General features: G+C 37.7%; 1 protein-coding gene across 1 annotated transcript; it reads right to left on the reverse strand.

Annotated features, from left to right (window-relative positions):
- Positions 1 to 644: 644 nt before the first annotated feature.
- On the reverse strand, positions 645 to 23,979 carry ncbp3 (nuclear cap binding subunit 3). Its single transcript, XM_065287224.2, has 13 exons — positions 23,632 to 23,979; positions 23,100 to 23,165; positions 22,922 to 23,027; positions 16,055 to 16,180; positions 15,793 to 15,924; positions 15,462 to 15,640; positions 15,260 to 15,374; positions 15,025 to 15,124; positions 2,725 to 2,834; positions 2,330 to 2,636; positions 2,017 to 2,207; positions 1,740 to 1,919; positions 645 to 1,641 (listed from the first exon to the last, which is right to left on the reverse strand). Exons 1-13 carry the CDS (start codon positions 23,806 to 23,808, stop codon positions 1,346 to 1,348), a joined length of 2,085 nt encoding a protein of 694 aa, XP_065143296.1. The 5' UTR covers positions 23,809 to 23,979; the 3' UTR covers positions 645 to 1,345.
- Positions 23,980 to 24,088: the final 109 nt, after the last annotated feature.

The raw sequence follows: 24,088 nt of genomic DNA on the forward strand, positions 1-24,088 counted from the left end.
TTGGGAAACACTTTTTTTGTTCTGCCAAGACCAGTTGCCTTCCATTTAGTGCAAAGATCAGCTGATTTGCATTTAAAAGGACACACCCAAAATGGCACATTTTTGCTCATACTTACAAAGTGGCAATTTAAACATGATATAACCCCTTAAAATTCCTGAAAAAGGCTAAAAAAAATTCCTAAAAAGGACACAAATTGTACGGTGATGATTGTATCTTAAAACGGTTTACATTATTCTTATTCGAATCACAAGAATTCCAGCTTTCCAAAGATATGCGAAATGTTTAGCTTTTTGTTTTTGAGTTGTTGTATTTGATGAAGTTTTCTGTCAAATAATGCAGGGTCCCTCCCAAGGTACCTTGACATTTTAAATTATCTATATGGTATTTTGAGCTAGAACTTTACAAACTTATTTTTAAGATTTATTTTACATCATTAAAGTCTTGTGAAATGTCCCCTTTAACTATCGTAACTACATATTTTTTTACCTGTAATAAATCCATGTTTACACTTCAACCCAAGGACACAAAGATACCTGTAATTTTACGTTTCAAACGGAGGCAGAAGAACAAAATAGTGTTTCTTACAAATAAATATCCTATATTTGTAATCAAATTTCTAATGTATAAATATTACTAGAGCCAATGTAAAAAATTGATTTTTATTCAACACACAATGCTTTTCCGCATGAAGTCCTGTGTGTTTTACCAAATAATTATTTAGGGAATATAGACCATTCATGTGGGGAAAATGCTCATTAGATTGGCTACAGCGTGTGCCTCTCTAATAGGACTGCTTACAATAAATCATAGATCCATTCAGATTCAAAACTACATATGGCTTTCACCAGATAAAATGTTCAACATGTTCAACACACCAAATCCACAGCGATAGAACAGTCATTTGTTACATGAATGCCAACCATTCATTAATGTATCATTGACACTTCAAAACTGTATTGCTAATGATTGCTTTTCAGCTACAACAAGTGACGGGACTGTTTTTATCAACATAATGCATCACCATATATTTAAAATGGGCCCTCATTGTGTTAAATACAACAACCAATTCATTTTCTTTTAAAGAAAAACAACACGTTTTCTGAAATGGGGAAAAAAATCATTTTCATTTCATTCTAACAGCTCTCTCCAAGTCAGTCCGACTCTTAGAGAAAACACAACCGAAACATCCGCAAAGTCTGTAGAAGGGCAAAAAGCAGGAGTGCAGGAATGTCTTTAATATACATGTCAGGGTCTCTCAGCCCAGTCGAATAGACATTCTCCAGCTTTCTTCCATCGCTTTGTCTGAAATGTCATTCCTCAATCACCCACACTATCTCCGCCTCTTCAAGAGTCACTGTCTGAACCGTTACTGCTGTCTCGACTGATCTCGATCTGCAGCGATGGCAGATTGTCCAGCTTGCTCTTCTTCATCTTGTTGGACTGCTGTTCTTTCTGCTTGATCATTGCTCCCCACACCTTCTGCAGTTGAGAGTCATCCTCTTCATTATCGTCTTCATCGGCCCCATCAGATTCTTCATGATCTCGTCGTCGCATTCCTCTTGAAGAAGACGGCGGAGAAGAAACTTTATGATCGCCAGCACTTTCCTTGTGAGATGGGCCGAGGCGGCTCCACAAGCCCCCTGGAATTAAATTTTTTATAAGTATATAAAAACTTTCTGCTTTAGAAAACTACATGAAGTCATGAGCAGTTTCAGCTTCAACTTTAAATTTAACATACCTGATTTCTTATCTTTTGAGGGTTCTGAGAAGAGGTTACGCCCCTCCTGTTTAGCCACACCGAGTCTGCTGCGCACGTCAGTCAAGGGCTCTCTCCTAGAGACGTTTCTAGAAATAACAGGAGATACAGAGCGGCATCTCTCTGGAGAGTGTGCTCTCTTCCCTAATCTCTGTCTTACATCTGTGGAGAAAATGACAGACAGCTGTCTCAGCCACATTTGTTCCTAAAAAACAAGTTAAAAGTGAGTTTTGCGAATACATAACAGGTTGGAGCTCACCCGTCTTTCCACTAGAAACCACTGGAGGGCGTGATCTCGGTTGAGAGACTCCCTGCCTCTTTTCCTCCAGTAACTGCCTCACATCTGTGACTTTTTGTGATATAGGTTTGCTGCTGCCGCCGCCTCCTCCTTCTCCTCCTCCACCAATGCGACTCTTAACACTGCTACTTGTGTCACTACATATGGAGTTTCTAGGAAAGTGAATTGGGCATGATGAATCATTTTGAAATGGTCTAGAAGGCAAAAGTAAATCAAGCCTCTAAGCTGCACACACAGAAGGTCCCAATGACTCTACAATTGAAGGTTCACTCACCGAAGACTTCGAAGGTTGGTTTCTACCTCGTCGGCGTACATGGTCATCTTCTTGCTCTTCTTGGGCGAGGGCGTTGAGATCATCTTCAGTTCCAGGTCATAGTCCATCTCATCTGAATCCGAGGATGCAGGCGACTTTCCTCCCAAACGACTACGCACACCACCTTCCCCGTGCCGCACACCCCGTTCCCTGTCTCCACGATCTTTGTACTCCACAACTCTATCATCAGCATCCATGTCCTCGTCTCCATCCTCCTCCTCTTCTTCCTCTTCCTCTATGGGCTCCTCTGGCAGATTCACCAGGTCGGCTGCGAAGCCAGCATAAAGATAACATGTCACTACATCGAAATACATGTTTTAAGAGGTCGTTTCTAATATAGCAGTTGTTTTATTTACCAGAGTGTCGATGTGTGTAGGGTGGCGTGTGTCCCATGCTGTCTCCAATGAGAGGCTTTTTGGTCTTCAGGATGTCACGCTGGATTCTCCGTGTGTGATATCTCCGTTTCCTACACACAATTTGAACAGAAATGTTGAATTTTCATGCAAATAAGGCAGACATAAATATTTAATAATTAGATTTCAAAATCTCACATGTGGCATTTACTGTTAGGAAGAATACCCCAAACACACTTCTTAGGTAAAACATTTTAGGATAAGTTTATTAGATTTCTTGTTAAACAAAAGCACAGATTTTGTAAAATTTTTGGCACTTTATTGATCAAACACTATAAAACGTATACATAGTTTATGTGATAAATGTGTGGTTATTCTGCAAAAAATGTAGTCAGCTCTAAAGAAAAACTGTCAATTTTTGTTTGCAGATGCATATATTTTGTATTTAACGGAAATAATCATAGAATTTTTAAATATAATATACATAACTGTGGTGCTTACATAACGAACCGTATTGTTTTTATAATCTTAGAATGATCTGTTTTTATCTACATACCCCACAGGTCTCCTTACATGAAAGTCACTGTCATGTTTCTATAGTAGCCCTAAACAGACAAATTACAGAGCGCCACAGATGACAACATGTTTGTCCTGTTGCAGCTACCGTAGCTTCTCATTGTGTTTTGAAATTGAGGGGTAAGCTGTGGACTAGGGTTGTGACAATTAATCGGGCAAATGCGCGTTTTCTTAATGAATAAATTTGAATGAATTATGGTGAAATGCCACCACATCCAAAAGCCAGAGGGTGCTTTCGTGCAGCATTTGTGCCACAGAAGTATCATTACAAACACTATTCCAGAAAATATCTAGCGGTATATTTATATCGTTGTTCTTCAGATTGTTTCAGATATTTTCATGATAATAGAGAATATTTTGAATGATTGTGTTTGATGAGTGTTGCTTTTTTAAATGCACATTATAAACAACTCAAACTCGTAGTGATTTTAGATTGATAAGGACTTCCTACTGATCACGGAGCCGTAGTACACGCACAAGCTGTGCATGAAACACTGAATTGGAGCCTTACAATTCAGAATCGATTTTAGACAGGTCTTTTTAATGGGAACGCAATTCATCGATGCACATCCCTACTGTGGACTAAGCTGATGGTTGCAATTCACAATCTCACCACTAGATGCCGCTAAAAACAACACAACCTGGACCAAAAGGTACATTAATGTGGTGCATTTTGGTAACAAAAATAAGTAACTAGATTTTTTCTTGTAAACAATTTTGTGCTCTATTATTAAACTCTTTGGTTGCATATATGAGCATAATTTAAAATATGGGACACACAAGCCACATACAGTACACAACATATGGTAAATGAGATTGACAGAGATCACCATTGGTCAAAACAGGTTTAATTTCTATAAAATAATTAGTGAGGGGTTTATTATTGACAACTAAACTCCAAAGCAACATTTGAACCCTGAATTTGAAGTGGATACTGTTACTTAACCCCTTAACTGGCACAGCCCTTTTTAAATGGGGGGGGGGGGGGTTCAAATTAATTTAACTCTAAATTGAATATAACTCTAAACTCGACATTGTTTCACAGGAGAAATGCAAAAAAATTTAAGCCATAAGTCTAAACTGTTTTTTTTATCTAAATCACACACACACAAAAAAAAATCACAAATAAATAAAATTACTGTCACCTAGGGCTGGGTATCGATTCAGATTTTCCAGATCGATTCAATTTCGATTCACAAGGTGTCAAATCGATTCGATTTCGATTCTCGATTCAATTTTCGATTCCGGTTCTCGGGTCAGTTTTTATACTCAATTCTCTATTCAACTCAATAAATATAGATTATATACAAATACTATACTAATAAAAAGACAGTGAACAGCAGGTTTCAAGTGGGTAATTAGGGGTTCAAGCCCGAAGGGCTGAAACCCTATTGTATTTGTATGGATTTTTATTATTCTTTTTATTATTTTTCTTCTGCCGTAAAACGGATCGTGCAGACCAAACCGTAAGGCCTAGAGACTTGAGACTTGGCCAAATGGTAGGTCTCATTCGTGCGCGAAGTTGACAGAGTGTCATCCCAATCGGCCAATGGGGGGCGCTACAGCGATGGCAAACGCGTTGATGCTCATAACTTCCACAATTCTTGTCCAAATGTCAAGTGTCTTATATCCCTGGATTCCTTGCGTCAAGACAAACAAAATGTATATCTCCGATTTCATTTCCGTCATTAAAAATTTTCCGCTATTTTCGATTTTGTCGAAAAAAATAAAAACGAACTAGTCCTAGGTTTTTCGCTCGATCGGAATCGTTTCGGTGCTAAAATGTTCCTTGGAGTTCGAATATCAATAATTATCAAAAAAAAGTTGAACTTTCGACTCACGGTCGACATGCCACGCCCAAACGTCTGAAGTGTGCGCAGCCACTAGGGATTTATTGGCTATAACTGCGGACAGGAATGAAGTATCAACACGACACTTGGTACTTGTAAAGACAGTCATGGCCTGAGGTGGCATGCGTCGTTTCGTCACAGCGCCACCTAGTGGTCAGACGAATCATTTAAACGCTTATAACTTAGGCTGAGTTTAACGTATTTTCATGCAACTTTTTTCTTTGGAGTCCTGAATTGTTGCCGAGTCCAACGATACCAAGCATGCCAGGTTTTGCTTTACGGTTGGTTCTGCACAGGAAAATAGCGCTTAAAAAACAAGCGCGAATAACTCCGCGAGGGTTATTCCGATCGACTCGAAACGACCATAGGAAGAACATTGTATTACCTTCTGAACAAAAAGTTCTATTGGCGTTATGTTAAAATTTCCATCAGAAATGGCCGAAAATTGCAAAAAACGAAAAATTACCTCAAAATTTTGTGTTTTTACACATAAATGGTTATAACTCCGCAACAAAATGATATTTTTTCACCAGATTTGATACGCTGATGTCTGAGCACAAGCTGAGGCAATACAAAAAAAATGGTATGCCTGCACCACTAGTTGGCCTCATAATTTAACAAAACCTATGACATTGAGCAAACCCAATGGTCATACAACAGTTTTTTCAATAAACTAAAGTGTACAGCCATGATACTAGCTAGATGTAACACAGTCATGATCTGAGATTCCATGCACGAGTTTGTCATAGCGCCACCTAGTGGTAATTTGTTATTTTCACTTAAAAATACTGTAACCTTACCTTTAAAATCATGAGTCATCATGGATTATTCCTTTCATGCTTTGAGTATAATCATTGGTGGATTGCAAGTCACTCCCTAGCAAGCAATGAGAATACCCTAGCAACCATTTAGCAAGAGCTGTATCTCTGTATCAGAACATCGTAGAGACATGGGGTTCAGTTCTTTTGACTCATTAACACTATTTTAACATTTTGTGACCCGAGTTTTGCCAATGCAAGCACCACAAACATTTCTTTCATTGTTCCATTTGTCAATGTTCCGTGAGAAGAGAGGGAGACATTTCACTGAATGATAGCACTTTTTTGCTGATACTTTGAACACGTGTATCTGGTATCTTATTTTTCATCATTTATTTTGTACAATGCAGCAAATCTACACAGCCATGCCCTTAAAGGTCTTAATGTCCCAAATCGATTGAACCCCGGTAATCGCTGCTTGCAGCTATATTTATTATTATTATTATTTTTATTATTTTTCTTCTGCCGTAAAACGGATCGTGCAGACCAAACCGTAAGGCCTAGAGACTTGAGACTTGGCCAAATGGTAGGTCTCATTCGTGCGCGAAGTTGACAGAGTGTCATCCCAATCGGCCTATGGGGGGCGCTACAGCGATGGCAAACGTGTTGATGCTCATAACTTCCACAATTCTTGTCCAAATGTCAAGTGTCTTATATCACTGGATTCCTTGCGTCAAGACGAACAAAATGTATATCTCCGATTTCATTTCCGTCATTAAAAATTTTCCGCTATTTTCGATTTTGTCGAAAAAAATAAAAACGAACTAGTCCTAGGTTTTTCGCTCGATCGGAATCTTTTCGGTGCTAAAATGTTCCTTGGAGTTCGAATATCAATAATTATTGAAAAAAAGTTGAACTTTCGACTCACGGTCGACATGCCACGCCCAAACGTCTGAAGTGTGCGCAGCCACTAGGGATTTATTGGCTATAGCTGCGGACAGGAATGAAGTATCAACACGACACTTGGCACTTGTGATGACAGTCATGGCCTGAGGTGGCATGCCTCGTTTCGTCACAGCGCCACCTAGTGGTCAGACGAATCATTTAAACGCTTATAGCTTAGGCTGAGTTTAACGTATTTTCATGCAACCTTTTTCTTTGGAGTCCTGAATTGTTGCCGAGTCCAACGATACCGAGCATGCCAGGTTTTGCTTTACGGTTGGTTCTGCACAAGAAAATAGCGCTTAAAAAACACGCGCGAATAACTCCGCAAGGGTTATTCCGATCGACTCGAAACGACCATAGGAAGAACATTGTATTACCTTCTGAACAAAAAGTTCTATTGGCGTTATGTTAAAATTTCCATCAGAAATGGCCGAAAATTGCAAAAAATGAAAAATTACCTCAAAATTTTGTGTTTTTACACATAAATGGTTATAACTCCGCGACAAAATGATATTTTTTCACCAGATTTGATACGCTGATGTCTGAGCACAGTCTGAGGCAATACAAAAGAAATGGTATGCCTGCACCACTAGTTGGCCTCATAATTTAACAAAACCTATGACATTGAGCAAACCCAATGGTCATACAACTGTTTTTTCAATAAACTAAAGTGTACAGCCATGATACTAGCTAGATATAACACAGTCATGACCTGAGATTCCATGCACGAGTTTGTCATAGCGCCACCTAGTGGTAATTTGTTATTTTCACTTAAAAATACTGTAACCTTACATTTAAAATCATGAGTCATCATGGATTATTCCTTTCATGACTTTGAGTATAATCATTGATGGATTGCAAGTCACTCCCTAGCAACCAATGAGAAAACCCTAGCAACCATTTAGCAAGAGCTGTATCTCTGTATCAGAACATCGTAGAGGCATGGGGTTCGGTTCTTTTGACTCATTAACACTATTTTAACATTTTGTGACCCGAGTTTTGCCAATGCAAGCACCACAAACATTTCTTTCAGTGTTCCATTTGTCAATGTTCCGTGAGAAGAGAGGGAGACATTTCACTGAATGATAGCACTTTTTTGCTGATAACTTTGAACACGTGTGTCTGGTATCTTATTTTTCATCATTTATTTTGTACAATGCAGCAAATCTATCTATCTATCTAATCACAGCCATGCCCTTAATGGTCTTAATGTCCCAAATAGCTTGAACCCCGGTAATCGCTGCTTGCAGCTATATTTAGGGGTTCAAGCGCGAAGCGCTGAAACCCTATTGTAATTGTTAAGATTTTTATTATTATTATTCTGCCGTAAAACGGAACGTGCAGACCAAACCGTAAGGCCTAGAGACTTGAAACTTGGCCAAATGGTAGGACCCAATTTGGGGAGAGGTTGACAGAGTATCAACCCGATTGGCCTATAGGTGGCGCTATAACGACGGAAATCACGTTTATGCTCATAACTCCTAGAAATCTTGTCCAAATGTCAAGTGTCTTATATCACTGGAATCCTTGCGTCAAGACGAACAAAACGTATATCTCCGATTTTATTTGCGCCTAGAATTTTTTTTCGCTATTTTCGATTTTGTCGAAAAAAATAAAAACGAACTAGTCCTAGGTTTTTCGACCGATCGGAACCATTCCAGTGCTGTAATATTCCTTGGAGCGTGAATATCAAAAGTTATCAAAAAAAAGTTGAACTTTCGACTCACCGTCGTAAAGCCACGCCCAAACGCCCCCTATGGGCGGAGCCTCTAGGTCTTAAATGGCTATAACTTGGGATTAGAAAGAGGTATCGACACCAAATTTGGTGTATATATACAGGGGACTATTCTGGGCTCACGTTCAAATAATTGCGCCGCTTGACCACTAGTTGGCGTTATAACACCACCTCAACCTTTGAAGGGCTGTAGCTACAAAAGTGTGGGACCGATCAACTTGAAATTTGGCACGGTTGCTCTTGGTCTAGGGTACTATTAATGTCTAAAAGGAATTTTGCATGGCTCAAGAAACATAGCCGCCATCAGCCAATCAAGAAAAAGCAGCTATTAGACAGGGTTAACGAAGGCCGATCGAAACGAAACGCGGTGGGCCTGTTTGTCTCTTGGCCATGAAGGTCTGTGCAGAGTAAGAAAAAATTCGGCCTCCGGGGGGCGCTATCACGTTTTTTTAGTGTTTAAATTATTGTGTATTATGTAGTGTTTTAGATATCCACAAGATCCTCATATCATTTAATAGAGGTACTTACAATGAACAACTTTCCCTCAAGAAGCAACTGTCTCAGTAAAATCGTTTGTTAGATATTCATCATTTTCTTTTAAACCTACTTTTGCAAACTAGTCCTAGGTTTTTTGACCAATCTGAACCAATCCAGTGCTGGAATATTCCATAGACATTGAATATCAATAATTATCAAAAAAAAGTTGAACTTTGCACTCGTCGTCGCAACACCACGGTCAAAAGTACGAAGAGGCGGTGCCACAAATACTTAAATGGCTATCATTTATGATAGGAATGAGATATCAACACGAAACTTGGTACACATATGTATAGACCTAGACTGAGTTCACATGCAAAAAACAGCAGAGATTGTCCACTAGGTGGCGCAATAACCTAAGAACAAAGAACGATGACTATAGCATATGTATACGACACATAAATATTTGTCTCACCTACTATTTTGCACATAACATCTGCTTTCAGATTCTTATAAGGGTCTATTAGGATAATTACATATCTTAGAAAACATGCCGACCAACAGCCAGCCAGCATTAACCATGTACGAGTCCAGCGATTACAACTAAACTGATGGGCTTTTTTGTCTTATGTTCTCAAGTGTCTGTGAGGATTTTTGGCTCATCATTCCGGAAATATTTGCATCTAGAACAATGGGTGTAACGTTAACTGTCCCCTAGATCAGTGGTTTTCAAAAGTATTCCTGGAAGCACACTGCTCTGCACATATACAAAAGTCTTCTATTTTAAACAAATCCACTTTAATCATCAGTAGAGATTTGTATGAACTGACCTGATTGTGTCAGATGAGGGAATCATAGAAAATGTGCTGAGCATTGGGTCTGGAGAAACCACTGTGTTTCACTTAGTTGAAAGTACTGCTCTAGATGTTTATGTTTATATGAAAAACAATTTTGTGAATTTGCTGTACTATCTGGGCAAATATCAATATGAAACATAAAATAAACTTTTGCCGTTGTATTCCTAGATTTGATATGATGTCTCACAGTGATGTGGGAACCATTTCTAACCTGTATTCGTTATTTCATTTGTAACTGCTGTTATGTTCCTTTTGTCCATGGGTTTGCATCTGCATGAAAATTATTATAAGATTCAATGATCTGCAGTCATTTACCTCATTAAAACTTAAAGACTTGAGGTTATCAATTCAAGCATTTTGAAATGTGACATTTTCAAAATGGGCCAGACTAAGTATATCTAACCAATTAACTAGTAATGTGAAGCTTATGACAAAATATTAATAGTTTTATTAAGATCAGACAATATATGTCTTTCCAAGACTAGGGCTGGTTGAATAATTAAGTTAAAACTGTGTTTTAAGGACTAGTCTGAAGAACTAGTAGTTAGTTAGGGCTAATCAGTCTTACTATTTGGATTTAAATATAATTTAAATAATTTAAATATTTTTTCACATGATACTTAAAGCAGTTATGTTCAGTCATGAAGACAAAAATGTATGACTAACTTTTAAGACTAGTCTTAGAGATTAATGTTACTGACCATTGGTTTAAGTGTAGTTACAGACTAAAATTTAGGTTTATGTTTTAGTTGTCTTACTTGAAAATAGCTTACAATGGCCTATCTTTAAATATATCAGGGCCATAGTTTTGTCTTAAGATGTACACCAGTAATGTTTTTTAAAAGGTTTGTTTGTAAAAAGTACCTAAATGTTTTTAAATAACTAATGGCTAGTCATGCATCAATTTAAACCTGTGGGAAACAACCCAATAAAGTTATAAAGCTTCAAATGTTGTCTTAGAATTCTTCAAATCCTAAAGGTATGAAAAAGATTGCTGTAAATATGTGGATCCTTAAAGAACAGGCCAACATTAGAAATAATTACTAATAATCACACATAAAGAGAATATATATTTGGTTATCAGTAGCTTTAGTATTTTAATCTATTTTCCATGAACTAAACATGTCATGATGTGTCTTATAAAGTTTTTAATAATTGTTTATAGAATTATTGCAATGAAATTGTAATGTTATGATATAATTGGTTGTTTTAAATGTAAATGATTTACTGAAAACTTACTCAAGCACAGCACATGTGTGAACACAAATAAGTGCTTAATAGCAAATCTGACTGACATTTGCTTAATGACATCATATTTGTTATTAACTCCATTGGATATAAACAACACATCTGGATTTGTTATGTTTAGGCCTACTATAATATGACAGAGGCTGTCATCTGAAATACTTGTATGTTTGCACATAATATTTATGTCAAAGAATATATATGTTCTTTAAGAACAATTACGTTTGTTAATAAAAAAAAATAGTCTAAAAGATTTAAACAAGCAACCATTTAGTAAGACCTACAGAATATATCTCTATGAACTAAAATGACTGTTTCAGATGAGAGAAACATACAAAATGTGCAGAGCATGTTTGTGTATATGTTCCTTTTGTCCATAAAAATATATACGGTTTAATAACTTGCATACCTCACTTTATTTACCTAATTAAAACAGAAAGCCTTCATGGTACTCGATTAAAGGACATGAACATGAATCTGCTAAATGAAATGATATTTGTTATTGACACGATTTAATAACATCATCCACCATTCAGATAAAGTATCTGGTTATGTTTATTAAATTGTTTCAGTTCTTACACTCAACAACAGTAAAGCCAGTGCAGTACAATTTTCTCTACACTGTATAAATATATATATATCAAATACAAAAACAACTTTGCAGAAGTATAGCTATCACACAGTCATTTTGAAAACGGCTCTGACGAACGGCCCCTTAAGCTTATGACAAAGCATACAATGTATTATTGAGATCAGGCAATATACTCAAATTCCTTATTGTGGTTTTTAGGTGCAATTTTCCGTTATGTCCACTAGATGGTAGAAGAGGATCAATCACTGGCTGACATTTGCACTCACAGAAAACACAGTTAAAGAGTAATCATCATCTAAGTTTACTATTAATAGAAATCTGTTCACATTTAAAGGTGCAGTGTGTAAATTTTAGAAGGATCTCTTGACAGAAATGCAAAATGATATAAAAAACTATATTATCAGGGGTGTATAAAGACCTTTCATAATGAACCGGTATGTGTTTATTACCTTAGAACGAGACCTTTTTATCTACATACACCGAGTGTCCCCTTACATGGAAGTCACCATTTTGTGGCGCCATTTTTCTACAGAAGCCCCTAACGGACATTTTTTTACTAAGTTGTCTCCGACGATGACATGTTTGTCTGGTGGCGGCTACCGTAGCTTCTCTATGTGTTTCAAAAGCGAGGGGTGAGCAGTGGACTAAGCCATTGGTTGCAATTCGTGACCTCACCACTAGACGCCGCTAAAATGTACACACTGCACTTTTAACTTCATGATTTTACTGTTATAATATTAAAATCACATTTAGTTAAAGACTACCACTTCAATTGTTCTGAGTTATCAGTTTTAACACTCATGTCATTTTATGAAAGCTGTGAAACGTGAACATAATTTTGGAGGCACTTACACGACATTTGCAGTAAGAATTATATATTTTTAGTTTTTTATAAAAAAAACATACCAAATGAGTGTGTAACCATGTCAATATTAAGTCTTGTTCTTTCATAACTCCCACAATTCTTGTCCAAATGTCAAGTGTCTCATATCCCTGGATTCCTTGCATCAAGACGAACAAAATGTTTATCTCCTATTTTATTTCCGTCATGAAAAATTTCCCGCTATTTTCGATTTTGTCGAAAAAAATAAAAACGAACTAGTCCTAGGTTTTTCACCCGATCGGAATCATTCCAGTGCTAAAATGTTCCTTGGAGTTTGAATATCAATAATTATTAAAAAAAAGTTGAACTTTCGACTCACGGTCAACATGCCACGCCCAAACGTCTGAATTGTGGGCAAGCACTAGAACATTATTGGCTATAACTGGGGACAGGAATGAAGTATCAACACGACACTTGGTACTTGTGATGAGAGTCATGGCCTGAGGTTTCATGCATCGTTTCGTCACAGCGCCACCTAGTGGTCAGACGAATAAAATAATGCTTATAACTTAGGCTGAGTTTAACGTATTTTCATGCGACTTTTTTCCTTGGAGTCCTGAATTTTTGCCGAGTCCAACGATACCAAGCATGCCAGGTTTTGCTTTACGGTTGGTTCTGCACAGAAAAAGAGCGCTTAAAAAACACGCGCGAATAACTCCGCGAGGGTTATTCCGATCAACTCGAAACGACCATAGGAAGAACATAGTATTACCTTCTAAACAAAAAGTTCTATTGGCGTTATGTTAAAATTTCCATCAGAAATGGCCGAAAATTGCAAAAAACGAAAAATTACCTCAAAATTTTGTGTTTTTACACATAAATGGTTATAACTCCGCAACAAAATGATATTTTTTCACCAGATTTGATACGCTGATGTCTGAGCACAAGCTGAGGCTATACAAAAAAAATGGTATGCCTGCACCACTAGTTGGCCTCATAATTTAACAAAACCTATGACATTGAGCAAAACCAATGGTCATACAACTGTTTTTTCATTAAACTAAAGTGTACAGCCATGATACTAGCTAGATGTAACACAGTCATGACCTGAGATTCCATGCACGAGTTTGTCATAGCGCCACCTAGTGGTAATTTGTTATTTTCACTTAAAAATACTGTAACCTTACATTTAAAATCATGAGTCATCATGGATTATTCCTTTCATGGCTTTGAGTATAATCATTGATGGATTGCAAGTCACTCCCTAGCAACCAATGAGAATACCCTAGCAACCATTTAGCAAGAGCTGTATCTCTGTATCAGAACATCGTAGAGACATGGGGTTCGGCTCTTTTGACTCATTAACCCTATTTTAACATTTTGTGACCCGAGTTTTGCCAATGCAAGCACCACAAACATTTCCTTCAGTGTTCCATTTGTCAATGTTCTGTGAGAAGAGAGGGAGACATTTCACTGAACGATAGCACTTTTTTGCTGATAACTTTGAACACGTGTGTCTGGTATCTTATTTTTCATCATTTATTTTGTACAATGCAGCAAATCTACACAGCCATGCCCTTAAAGGTCTTAATGTCCCAAATCGCTTGAACCCCGGTAATCGCTGCTTGCAGCTATATTTAATTATTAAAATCGATGAAGCACCTGAAACCCCCATTTTAAGCACTGAATTAATGAATGACAGGTTTGCCTCTCGCTCCTTGGTAACCTTGCACAAAGCAAAAAATAGGGTGACGAAGACTAGTAATTTGATTTACGTTAATCTTTCGTTTAAAGTTTGCAGAAATAATTATGAAAGAAAAAAATCGATTCTACTCTTTGAGAATCGATTCTGAATCGACCACATTTTAAAAAAAAACGATTAATCGAAAAATCGATTTTTTCCCCCAGCCCTACTGTCACCACAATATTACTCTTGCTAAAACTACACTCTTAGAGCTTTCCAATGATATATAGTTTGAAGATCAAGATGTTTGTAGATTTATAATAAGATATTAGTGTTATGAATATATAATAATTAATATGCATTCCTATGGGGTCAGTGACCACAAAATGACTGTCACTAAATAATTACTGTTCACTACCATCAGATAGCCTTGAAATATGAAAACTACATTCTTTGGGCCAGATTTACTAACAACTTTATCATCATTATGGAGTTAAATAACACGCGCAGTGGATAAGGTGAGGTCTAGTTTTTTTAAAACCTTATCTAGACCTAGACGAATAGAGTTTTAGTGTTGTAAATTTGTAATAATAACAACTTGGGCCAACCTGTGAGCCTGTGACATTTAGAAAATGCCTCTCACTGCGCCATTCTTTTCACAAAATGGCAGGGATGCCCCGAGCGGGTTGGGACATTACTATACAAGACAATTATAGTTAAGCCTCTTTCCTTCCGTGCAAACAAACTCAAGTTTTTCTTACCAAGAGTTACTTAAGATGCCTCTCATTCCTCCATAGTTTGGGTTCCCATATTTCATGTAGTACCGACTTCTCCTGGCCGCACCCAGCTCTTTTCTGTCATCTGCCGTAAAAACAACGATCACAACATGCAAAATCTGTCCTTTACATGTTTAATTATTCAACTGTATTTGTAACAAATTCTCAAGTACATTATGTAGCAAATAATTAACAGGTCCAACTTTTGGTCGTTTCTCACCCTGAGTGGCAAACCGCAAGAACAGTTTGTTCCCTTTAAACGGGTTGATCGTGGGTCTCGGATCATTCCGAAGAAGAGATTCTCGCTCCGTCTGGGACACCAGATCTGTCTGGATCTAAACATGGAATACAAATGTTATAAATATAATGTATGTAAATATAAATACTGTCAATAACAAAAAAGATTTGACCATTCCATGTACCTCCGAGGTTTCCTGTGTCTTCTTCTCCGTCTCCTCCTCAATGTCACTAGCTTTACCTTCACTGCCATCACTGCTTTTGCTCTTATCTCCTTTCACCACTTTATCATCATCATCAACCTCACCTTCTTCTTCATCCTCCTCCTCATCGTCCTCATCATCAGATCCACGATTTCGTCGGTCTAGGGAATCAAATGATCAGCATGCTTTACCACACAAGATACTTATATGGTACAAGGCTTCAAGGCTGAACAAAAGGCAAAAACACATCATCATAGAAACATTTCAAGGTGACTGCATAAAATCCCAAGACACAAATAATGACAAGACAAACCTTTTGGAGGTTGGACTGGAAGTTCAGAGGATTTGGCACTGTCTGCATCTCTGACATCATCTTTGTCAGGCATTCGACTCAGGTTAATGAGAGCTCTGGTTGAAGAGATGTCATCTAACCACACCACGTTGCCTGGAAACAGAGCGATTTGACTATAAGCACCACAGCCAGGGACTAAAACAAAATTTACGTTTGAGATTTGTATAATAGCTTGACATCATCGATATCATTACGTTCGTTTCAGTGAGTCTGTAGTACTTACAGGAAGTGTCATCTATCCACTCGATGTGGGCCGGTGGGTACTCTTTGAAGTAGCTAAAAATAGACTGAGTACTCATGTCATCTACGCCGCTCATGTGTAGGGCTTCCAAACGCACCTTTGGAATAGCTAAATAGAAAATACAATTTATGGTCATCAAAAGTGGAAGGGATGGCTCAGAGTCAATTTGAACACTACAGTAAACAAATTCACAAGCCTAGGATGTGTTACTGGATCTTTTTAAAGGAATATTTCACCCAAATATGAAAATTATTTTATAATTTACCCTGATGCTATTTCAGATCTATCCAATGTCTTCTTAAGTGAAACAATACGATTGTTTGTGAGAGAAAAGGTTAATACTTATATATTATTAAGCTTGTATAGCAATTAAGAATTTATAATAATAACAATAATAATAATAAGTTGAGCATTAATGTAACCATACAGATCATCGCTAGTAATATGGTGCACATTAAAACATTGACATAACGCATGTCAATTAATCACGAGACACGCCAAAACCAAAGAGGTTTGAAGCTATCAATGTGTTGCCATATTTGAATTTTTTATTTAGATATTGCTTTTAGACACATATACATTTATAATACATATCATATATTTTATATATACATATACATATATTAATATATAAATAATACATTAAAGCTGTGTAGTTTAATAATTTTTGATGAAATATTCTGCATTGATGCATAAGAATATAAATAAATGTAAAAAAAACAACGCTAAATGTGAATTTCCGGAGGTTTTGCACATAACAGCGTAAATTGAATTAGTACATTAATGACAAATTACATAAAATATGTTTCTCTTTCTCTTTAGACTAACTGTAAAACAAGCTCTTCCATTCATAAATGCCAACTCTTGCATAAATTAATGCAGTCTCTAGGGCTGTGACGGTTGTCATAACCACTGCAACACCGCGGTGTTGAACTGCGACTCGTGGTGAAGTGCGACACGCGGTTGTATGCATGTCACAAACTATGAAAAATATAAAGTACAATCTCGCCCAGCAAGATGTCTTCAAGTTTTTAGCGTGGTTGGAAACATTATAACTCCAAAAAGGTTCTTCACTTGAACCGTGTGTTGTTTATGGATGAAAGTGCTACAATAAACCCGCACATAGGTGCCGATCCCGTGGGTGTTCTGGGGCTTGACCACTGATCTATATAAATGACTGGATTGCGCATGACGTCACACTTGTGAAGCCACCGCGCCGCCATGTTGGTATACCCAAACGTTCTATTAAATCAATGGACGTTATCAGATTTTAATGATAAAACATCACTCTACTCGTCTTCGTTTTTATATGTGAAGTTACCCTGTACATTATTACAACACAAACGTCCAAAGCATGTAAATAGTTATTTACTGAAAGCTGTACATTTTGCGTTTTAAACAGTTATTATACATTCATCTTTATTACAGTATCAGATCAGCAGACAGACCCAGCATATTTAGTATTAATGACAATAAACGTGCTCATTCTGAAATCTAAATAAATAATCATACTTTGTACCGTATGTGCATGCAATAATTTGCTAGTTTTGTAATGTTATCTAAACTTACAAGTTACCCAAACTTATTTAGAGAAATAACGCCGTCACAGTGTAGCTGAATGTCAAACAAAACTTTATTTATACCCGTGTCATTAACAAATGCAACAGACACACTCACATTAACGGTTTTTAATAAATCCATTATCCTGCCCGATTAAAACATAAACATTGCAAATAACAACAGAATTAACAAATAATTACGGTACACATATCCTAAAAATTAACCTTGTGTAACTGATACGCTGTAAAGGGGGTAAATTTTGATCATGATTTTGAATGGAAGTCAATGACGCTCTCTGCCGGTTGGGTATACCAAGATGGCGGCTCGAACTCTGCGCTGGCTTCACCTCACGCAGTTACATCAAGCGTTCTATGCGCAATCCAGTCATTTATATAGATCAGTGGGCTTGACTCAAGCACCCACCAAAATGGCCAAGCACATATGCACAATGTTTCAAATTTTTGTCTAAAACTTTGCAGCTATTCATTCGAAAATTAAAATTGTGCTATCATTTACTCTCATGTTGATACAAAGCTGTATAAAATTTTGCACATAGAATAATATTTGTGCTCATCCTTGCAAGGGCACATAGGCTACTTCATGAGTGAAACTCTACGGGAAAGCGCACCTCTGCTCAGCGCGCACAAATGCAGCCACACAAGTGCTGGAATGAGCGCTCACTCGACTCTCTCTGTGCTCTCGTAACTGCACAACATTCACTTGATGGTCAAGTTTACTTTAAAGACTTTGGGCTTCACACCTGTGATTGGTGGTTTGGTTTGATGACACGCATCTTTTGTTCCACACTCGTACAGGTATAAACATGATAGACACCACGCAGGGGTTTAAATCACGTCGAAAATAGACAAATCATATTCTGTATCATTGTCATTAAAATATCATCTTTAGTGTATGTCTAGTCTATATGCTTGTTGTATCTCACAGTAAGTTTGTTTTTGCAATATGAACATAAGAGTTTTATGTGATTCCCATCCATAAATTCAAGCAATAACCAACTTACAATGTTGTTTGCTGGTGTTTGTTAGTTCAGTTTGTTTTGTTATGAATCTTAATCTAATGCTTCCTCTTTTTCCTCATTTAGTTTTTATAAGGTGAAACATGACATGAGATTTGATGGTTACAACCGCTTACGTCCATATTCATAAATGCCAAGTCTTGCGTGGAAACAACCGTACGTTTTCTGTCATGCGCTTGTTTTTAGAATGAGGCCCATTATTGTCTGAATTATTTAGCCAAGTGTTTTGTGTAAGTGCTGATATCAGATTCAAAAGATGATCCAAGCGGGACATCAAAAAACAGACAGACATTTTAACAATGCATAAATAAATAAATATCACGACCATCTTGCGCAGTTGCACAGGCATGCATATCCCAACTAACATCCATGTGCCAGATAGTACATTACCCACATCGACTATTGCACATCGCAATTACATTCGCAGTATTGTGGTACATTGCACAGCCCTATCGTATATATGGTTTCTTCTGACGCATGTGTCGCCGGGGTTACGTGTCTGGGCGAAACTTAACTTCCGGTCTCTGTTTGTTTAATGGTCTGAGTAGTGGCTTAACTCTGGAACAAATACCACATTGAAAATTGAAATTGATTATGGGTATTAAAAAGGTATTTATTATGGAACACCACTATTTGAGGGGAGATTTGGCAGGCAATCTGTAATTAACATTGTATACATTATATAGTAGGGGTGCATGGGGCAAAAACTTAACGCGGGGTGAGTTGTAACACGGACTGTTTACATTGTTGCATAAAGTTGAGCGTTTTGGTTTTCCAGTATTTTTTTCATGCTGCCAAAAGACGATCTGCCGCAAATTATTGGAAATGTAAAATGTTTTCCAGAGAGTTATTGATGAATGAGTATTTTGGTGGCATGCAGGTAAATGTTTTCATCATATGATTCATAAGTTGGGTGTGTAAGATACCAAAAAGACAAGTGTCTTGTTGACTAAAATATAGCATCGTTTTGAAATATGTCTGCAGCTCTTAGCAACTTTTTTGGTAGGTTTGAAAATATTTTTACCCAGCTGGGTTAATTGTAACGCTGCGTTACAACTAACCCCTCAGCACTTACGATATGATAACCACTAACGTTAGCGTAATTCTTGCTGTTGTTTTAAATAGGCTACACACGAATGATTGCTGGCTGCCAACAAAATAAATGTGCCTGTCTTTCAAAAATTGTGTGTCAAATTTATTTTTGTTCATATCTTTAATATTGATTGAATAAGGTCACGTCAAAGAGTGAAATCATAATGAAATGAATGGCTAAAATCAGACTTTGATGCTCATTATCTCAAAAATTTTTTTAAACTGTAGTATGGTTATTACAGACTGGGTCACATTAAAAAAATAGTTTGTCATAATTGTGCTGCTTTTTCTCACATATTTAGACATGTGTATCCATTTATAATTGAACTATTGTTAGAAAAGACCTGGATGAATGAATACAGTGTGGATACCCGTCTATTATAGACAGATATATAAACAATATCCACTTGAAGTATATAGACAAAATAGTATTGAAATATAGGGCTGTGACAGGTGCTCGTCAAAGCGTCAAGCAATTTAGGTTACTTAGCAACAAAAGACGCTCTGAAGCGCCCACGTGCTTTGAAGAGGAGGAAAGCGGCGCGGTCACGTGAAGCAACTGTGCGTATGTGCTTGGCAATTTTGGTGGCTGCTCGAGCCGAGCCCGGACAACACAGGGGATCGGCGCATTTTTGCGTGTTTATTGTAGCACTTCCACTCATGAAACAACAAGTGAGAAACCTTTTTGGTGTTAAAATGTTTCCAGCCGCGCTGAATACGCGTTCTGATGGTGTACTGGTAGCGCAGATTGATACTTTTTCGTAACCAAGAGAGAACGTTTCTCAATCTGAAGGCTGCAGCCTCCGGAGGTCGAGGCTGTATATGTCATCAAGCCTGGTTTATTCTTTTCAGACATTTGCAAGTCATAAGCATATTACAACAATGTATGATTAACAAAGAATAATAGACAACTTTATAATTGTTGTATAAATGTTATAAGTTTTAATGACGTATGCAGCTTGCAAATTCGACATCCGGAGGCTACAGTCTTCGGACTGAGAAACAGCCAATATCTTTCCTCATTGTTCCGCCCCCAAGCCAGTGGGTCTGCACTGATATCAGTTGCCTTCCCTGGCAAATAGCGCATTAACTCCGCGTCTGCTGGCTGTTTCCGTTAACACGAACCTGAAGACATCTCACTGGGCGAGATTGTACTTTATATTTTTCATAATTTGTGAGGTGCACACCACCGTGGGGCGCACTTCCCGACCGCCGGTCGCACTCCACCACCGCGGTGGTGCAGCCCTATTCAAACATTTGCCTGCAATTGCAAACTTAATTTTTAGCAAGTGTTACAACTAACCCCCTGCGTGTTACAGTTAACCCCACCTATGGGGTAAGTTGTAACGTTTGCACTTCTGTCACGTTTGGTGTAATTGTCCAAGAAAGGTAAGTAATAGAAACAAACTTCATTTGTAGCAGAGATGTGTGTGTTGCATGTGTAAAAATATAAATAATCAAACTCAAATATTTGTTTGACTGATTGAGCCAAAACCAAAAAGCGTTAGGTTGTGCCCCGCTCTCCCCTACACATTTTACTCAATAAATGTTAGCTCAGTGTATTTTTTAAATCACTTTAACTATGATTTGAACTACTAGGGGTGTAACGGTACGCAAAAATCACGGTTCGGTGCGAACCCCGGTTTTGAAGCCACGGTTCGGTTCATTTTCGGTACAGTAAGGGAGAAATGCAAACATTAAACTGCAGGTTGTTTATTACTTTAAACTTTTTTTTACAATTTGTTTACACTTTTTTAAACACTTTATTAAAGTATAAAATATATATAAAATGAAAAAATAATAAATAAAATACTACTGCAAAGTTATTTTTTACATTATTTTATAACAGAAGGTAACTCTTATCTTAACCTTCTCTTAAACTTTTTCTACTAAAACCTTGAACTAACAAATTCAATTCCTGAATACATTTATGAACTATTAGCCTACATTTTTGCCACTAAAAATTTTCTGTTTTGATTTATTTTGGATTGTTTAACTCACAGAATTGAATTGGCTATGTACCATCTCTGTATAAAAATAATATTACTGCTCTATGTGTAACTGCATAGCAAGCAACATGATGATATACTTATTATACACTCATTTTGAGATTAGTGAGCTGCATACATAGCCATCTTTGATCTTTTGCACGTTTCTCCTAATCTTTGCTTGTGTCATCAATGTAAGCTGTGACTTTACTTACGAACCCCTCCGCAGCTGAGTAACAGCTGAGTAAGCCCGGGTTACAGCTCTTCTCTGTCCCGACCAGCTGATCGCATTGTGACAATGATATGATTGACGTGATATGCAGATGAAAAATCTGATCACGCATTCCTTATTCTTGCTGTCACAGAAAGCGCGTCTCATGAATGCGTAGCAACGAAAGACGTGCATCCTCTCACGCACTTTTGAAAGAACAAAGCAGCGCGTTGACACGCGTTTAACATGCGCTTTTAGATACGACACGTAAACGTTTACATCAATAATCAAACGGATATACAACTAAGTAAATAAAAATCTTTCTGCGGGCCGAATTATGTTATATGTTTGACAGAAGACTTGCGCTGAACGCGGAGACTTCCGCCACTTAATATGTTCGTGCGGAAACGCACGTATTATGTTCCGCACAGGCGCACACAAAATACTTTCGGTGCACGTGCGCACCGTGCCGAAAGCCCTGAACCGAAACGGTCCGGTTCGAATACACGAACCGTTACACCCCTATGAACTACGGTTATTAACTTCTTGTTTATTTTGCTCTGTATCAGACATAAACTACTTTAAAGGGACTCTGTTGTTACTTATTCTTTGCGGGTTTTCTGGAAGTTACGTTTCTTCCACGAAAGCTGTTGGTTTATGTTGTTACTGATCTATATGTAAAAAAATATGACAGATATTTTAATAAAAACTTTGTGTTTAACTGAAGACTGACAATAACATACATCTAGAATGGCAGAAAGGCGAGTCTACTGCTGTAGTAGTGAAGGACTGCGTAAGCAGCCCAAAAGGTCATGAACCCAAAAACACACATGCTGATAAAATGTATACAATCTTTGGAAGAAAGCATCTGCCAAATGCATAAATGTTAATTATGAGAGAATTTTCATTTTCAGGTGAACTCTTCTATTAAAATAAATTCCCCTACATTTATGACTTCTTACCTTTCTTTATCATCTCTCTGTCCAATGCCAAATTCCTCTGTGTCGGATTCTCCTCTGAACGAAAATGAAATCTTCTGGCTCGCTTCTCTTTTTTCTCGATGGCCTCCTAAACATTGACCAATGTGGTGAACAACAGGTTCACTGCTATTCCAGTATAATCACATGATCAACTACCCACCTTAGACGTGACATCGATTCCAGTGATAAAAGTGCCAGCCTTGTTTTCATACCGTCGGCTGGTGTCCTGTGGAGACACACCAGACTCTAGTTACTGATACTAAAATCCATGTGGACAGTAAAAACATCAGAAAGTCATCGCACTCTTTTCTTTATAACAAAGCTTTGTTTATTCATCCATCAGAAAATTATATAAACAACTAGTCCAATACTAGAGAAATAACAATGCGCCAAATAAACTACCAAGTTAGTGTCAGGAAACTTGGGCCATAGCTTCCCATTACCTGAAAAACAAGATGCCTCAAAGCAGCCGATTGATTATTTACATAAATCCATATCCAGCTTGTAAACAAATCACACACCATGCCCATAGCCAAAGCTCACCATTGCACACACCTTTCAAGCAAGCTAAATTTAGCAAGGTAAGCGACGCAACCTCTCCCTGAACTACATTACGCATCGGGTTCACCAGCGGCCGGTTTAGATTAACTACGCGAGGCCGTGGTTTGACAGAGGCCTACGGGCTAACTCACCGGCAACAGCTCTTTCAAACTTCGCTGAACGGGAATGGATTCCAACTCTCCTTCCTCCACCTCCATGGGCTCCGCTTCACGGCCATCCCGATCCGAATCTGATTCGGAGTCCGACTCTGATCGATCGGACGCGCTTTCGGTCTTCACTGACACGCGAAGGTTGCGCACCTCCGCCATGATCGCTTACTGCTAACGGCAACACTCGCGGTCAATGGAGCCTCGCGCTAGCTCGGCTAACTGCGCTCGAGCATCTAGCACGAGATTAGCGCAGGAGAAAGACCGTTGCTGCTGGATGGAGACACGCCCTCTTTTAAATTAAAATGTGTAAAATGTATGAACATGTACCACCATAATTAAGCAATGTTCATAAAAGGGTCTGTCTATTGAATTATCCGGCCAAAATTTGCATCAATGTATACGTAGAAATAATATCGAGCACACTGGACGATAATAAAAC

This window comes from Paramisgurnus dabryanus, chromosome 18 (genome assembly GCF_030506205.2).
Source record: "Paramisgurnus dabryanus chromosome 18, PD_genome_1.1, whole genome shotgun sequence".
Lineage (NCBI taxonomy): Eukaryota > Metazoa > Chordata > Actinopteri > Cypriniformes > Cobitidae > Paramisgurnus > Paramisgurnus dabryanus.

Excerpts from the sequence above, each read along its gene's own strand:
- ncbp3 (XM_065287224.2), bottom strand. The coding sequence starts at position 23,808 with ATGGCGGAGGTGCGCAACCTTCGCGTGTCAGTGAAGACCGAAAGCGCG. Across the intron at positions 16,181-22,921 it reads CAGAGAGATGATAAAGAAAG|CTATTCCAAAGGTGCGTTTG; the intron begins GTAAGAAGTCAT and ends TTTTCTATTTAG. Across the intron at positions 15,125-15,259 it reads CTTGCGGTTTGCCACTCAGG|ATGACAGAAAAGAGCTGGGT; the intron begins GTGAGAAACGAC and ends TTTTTACGGCAG.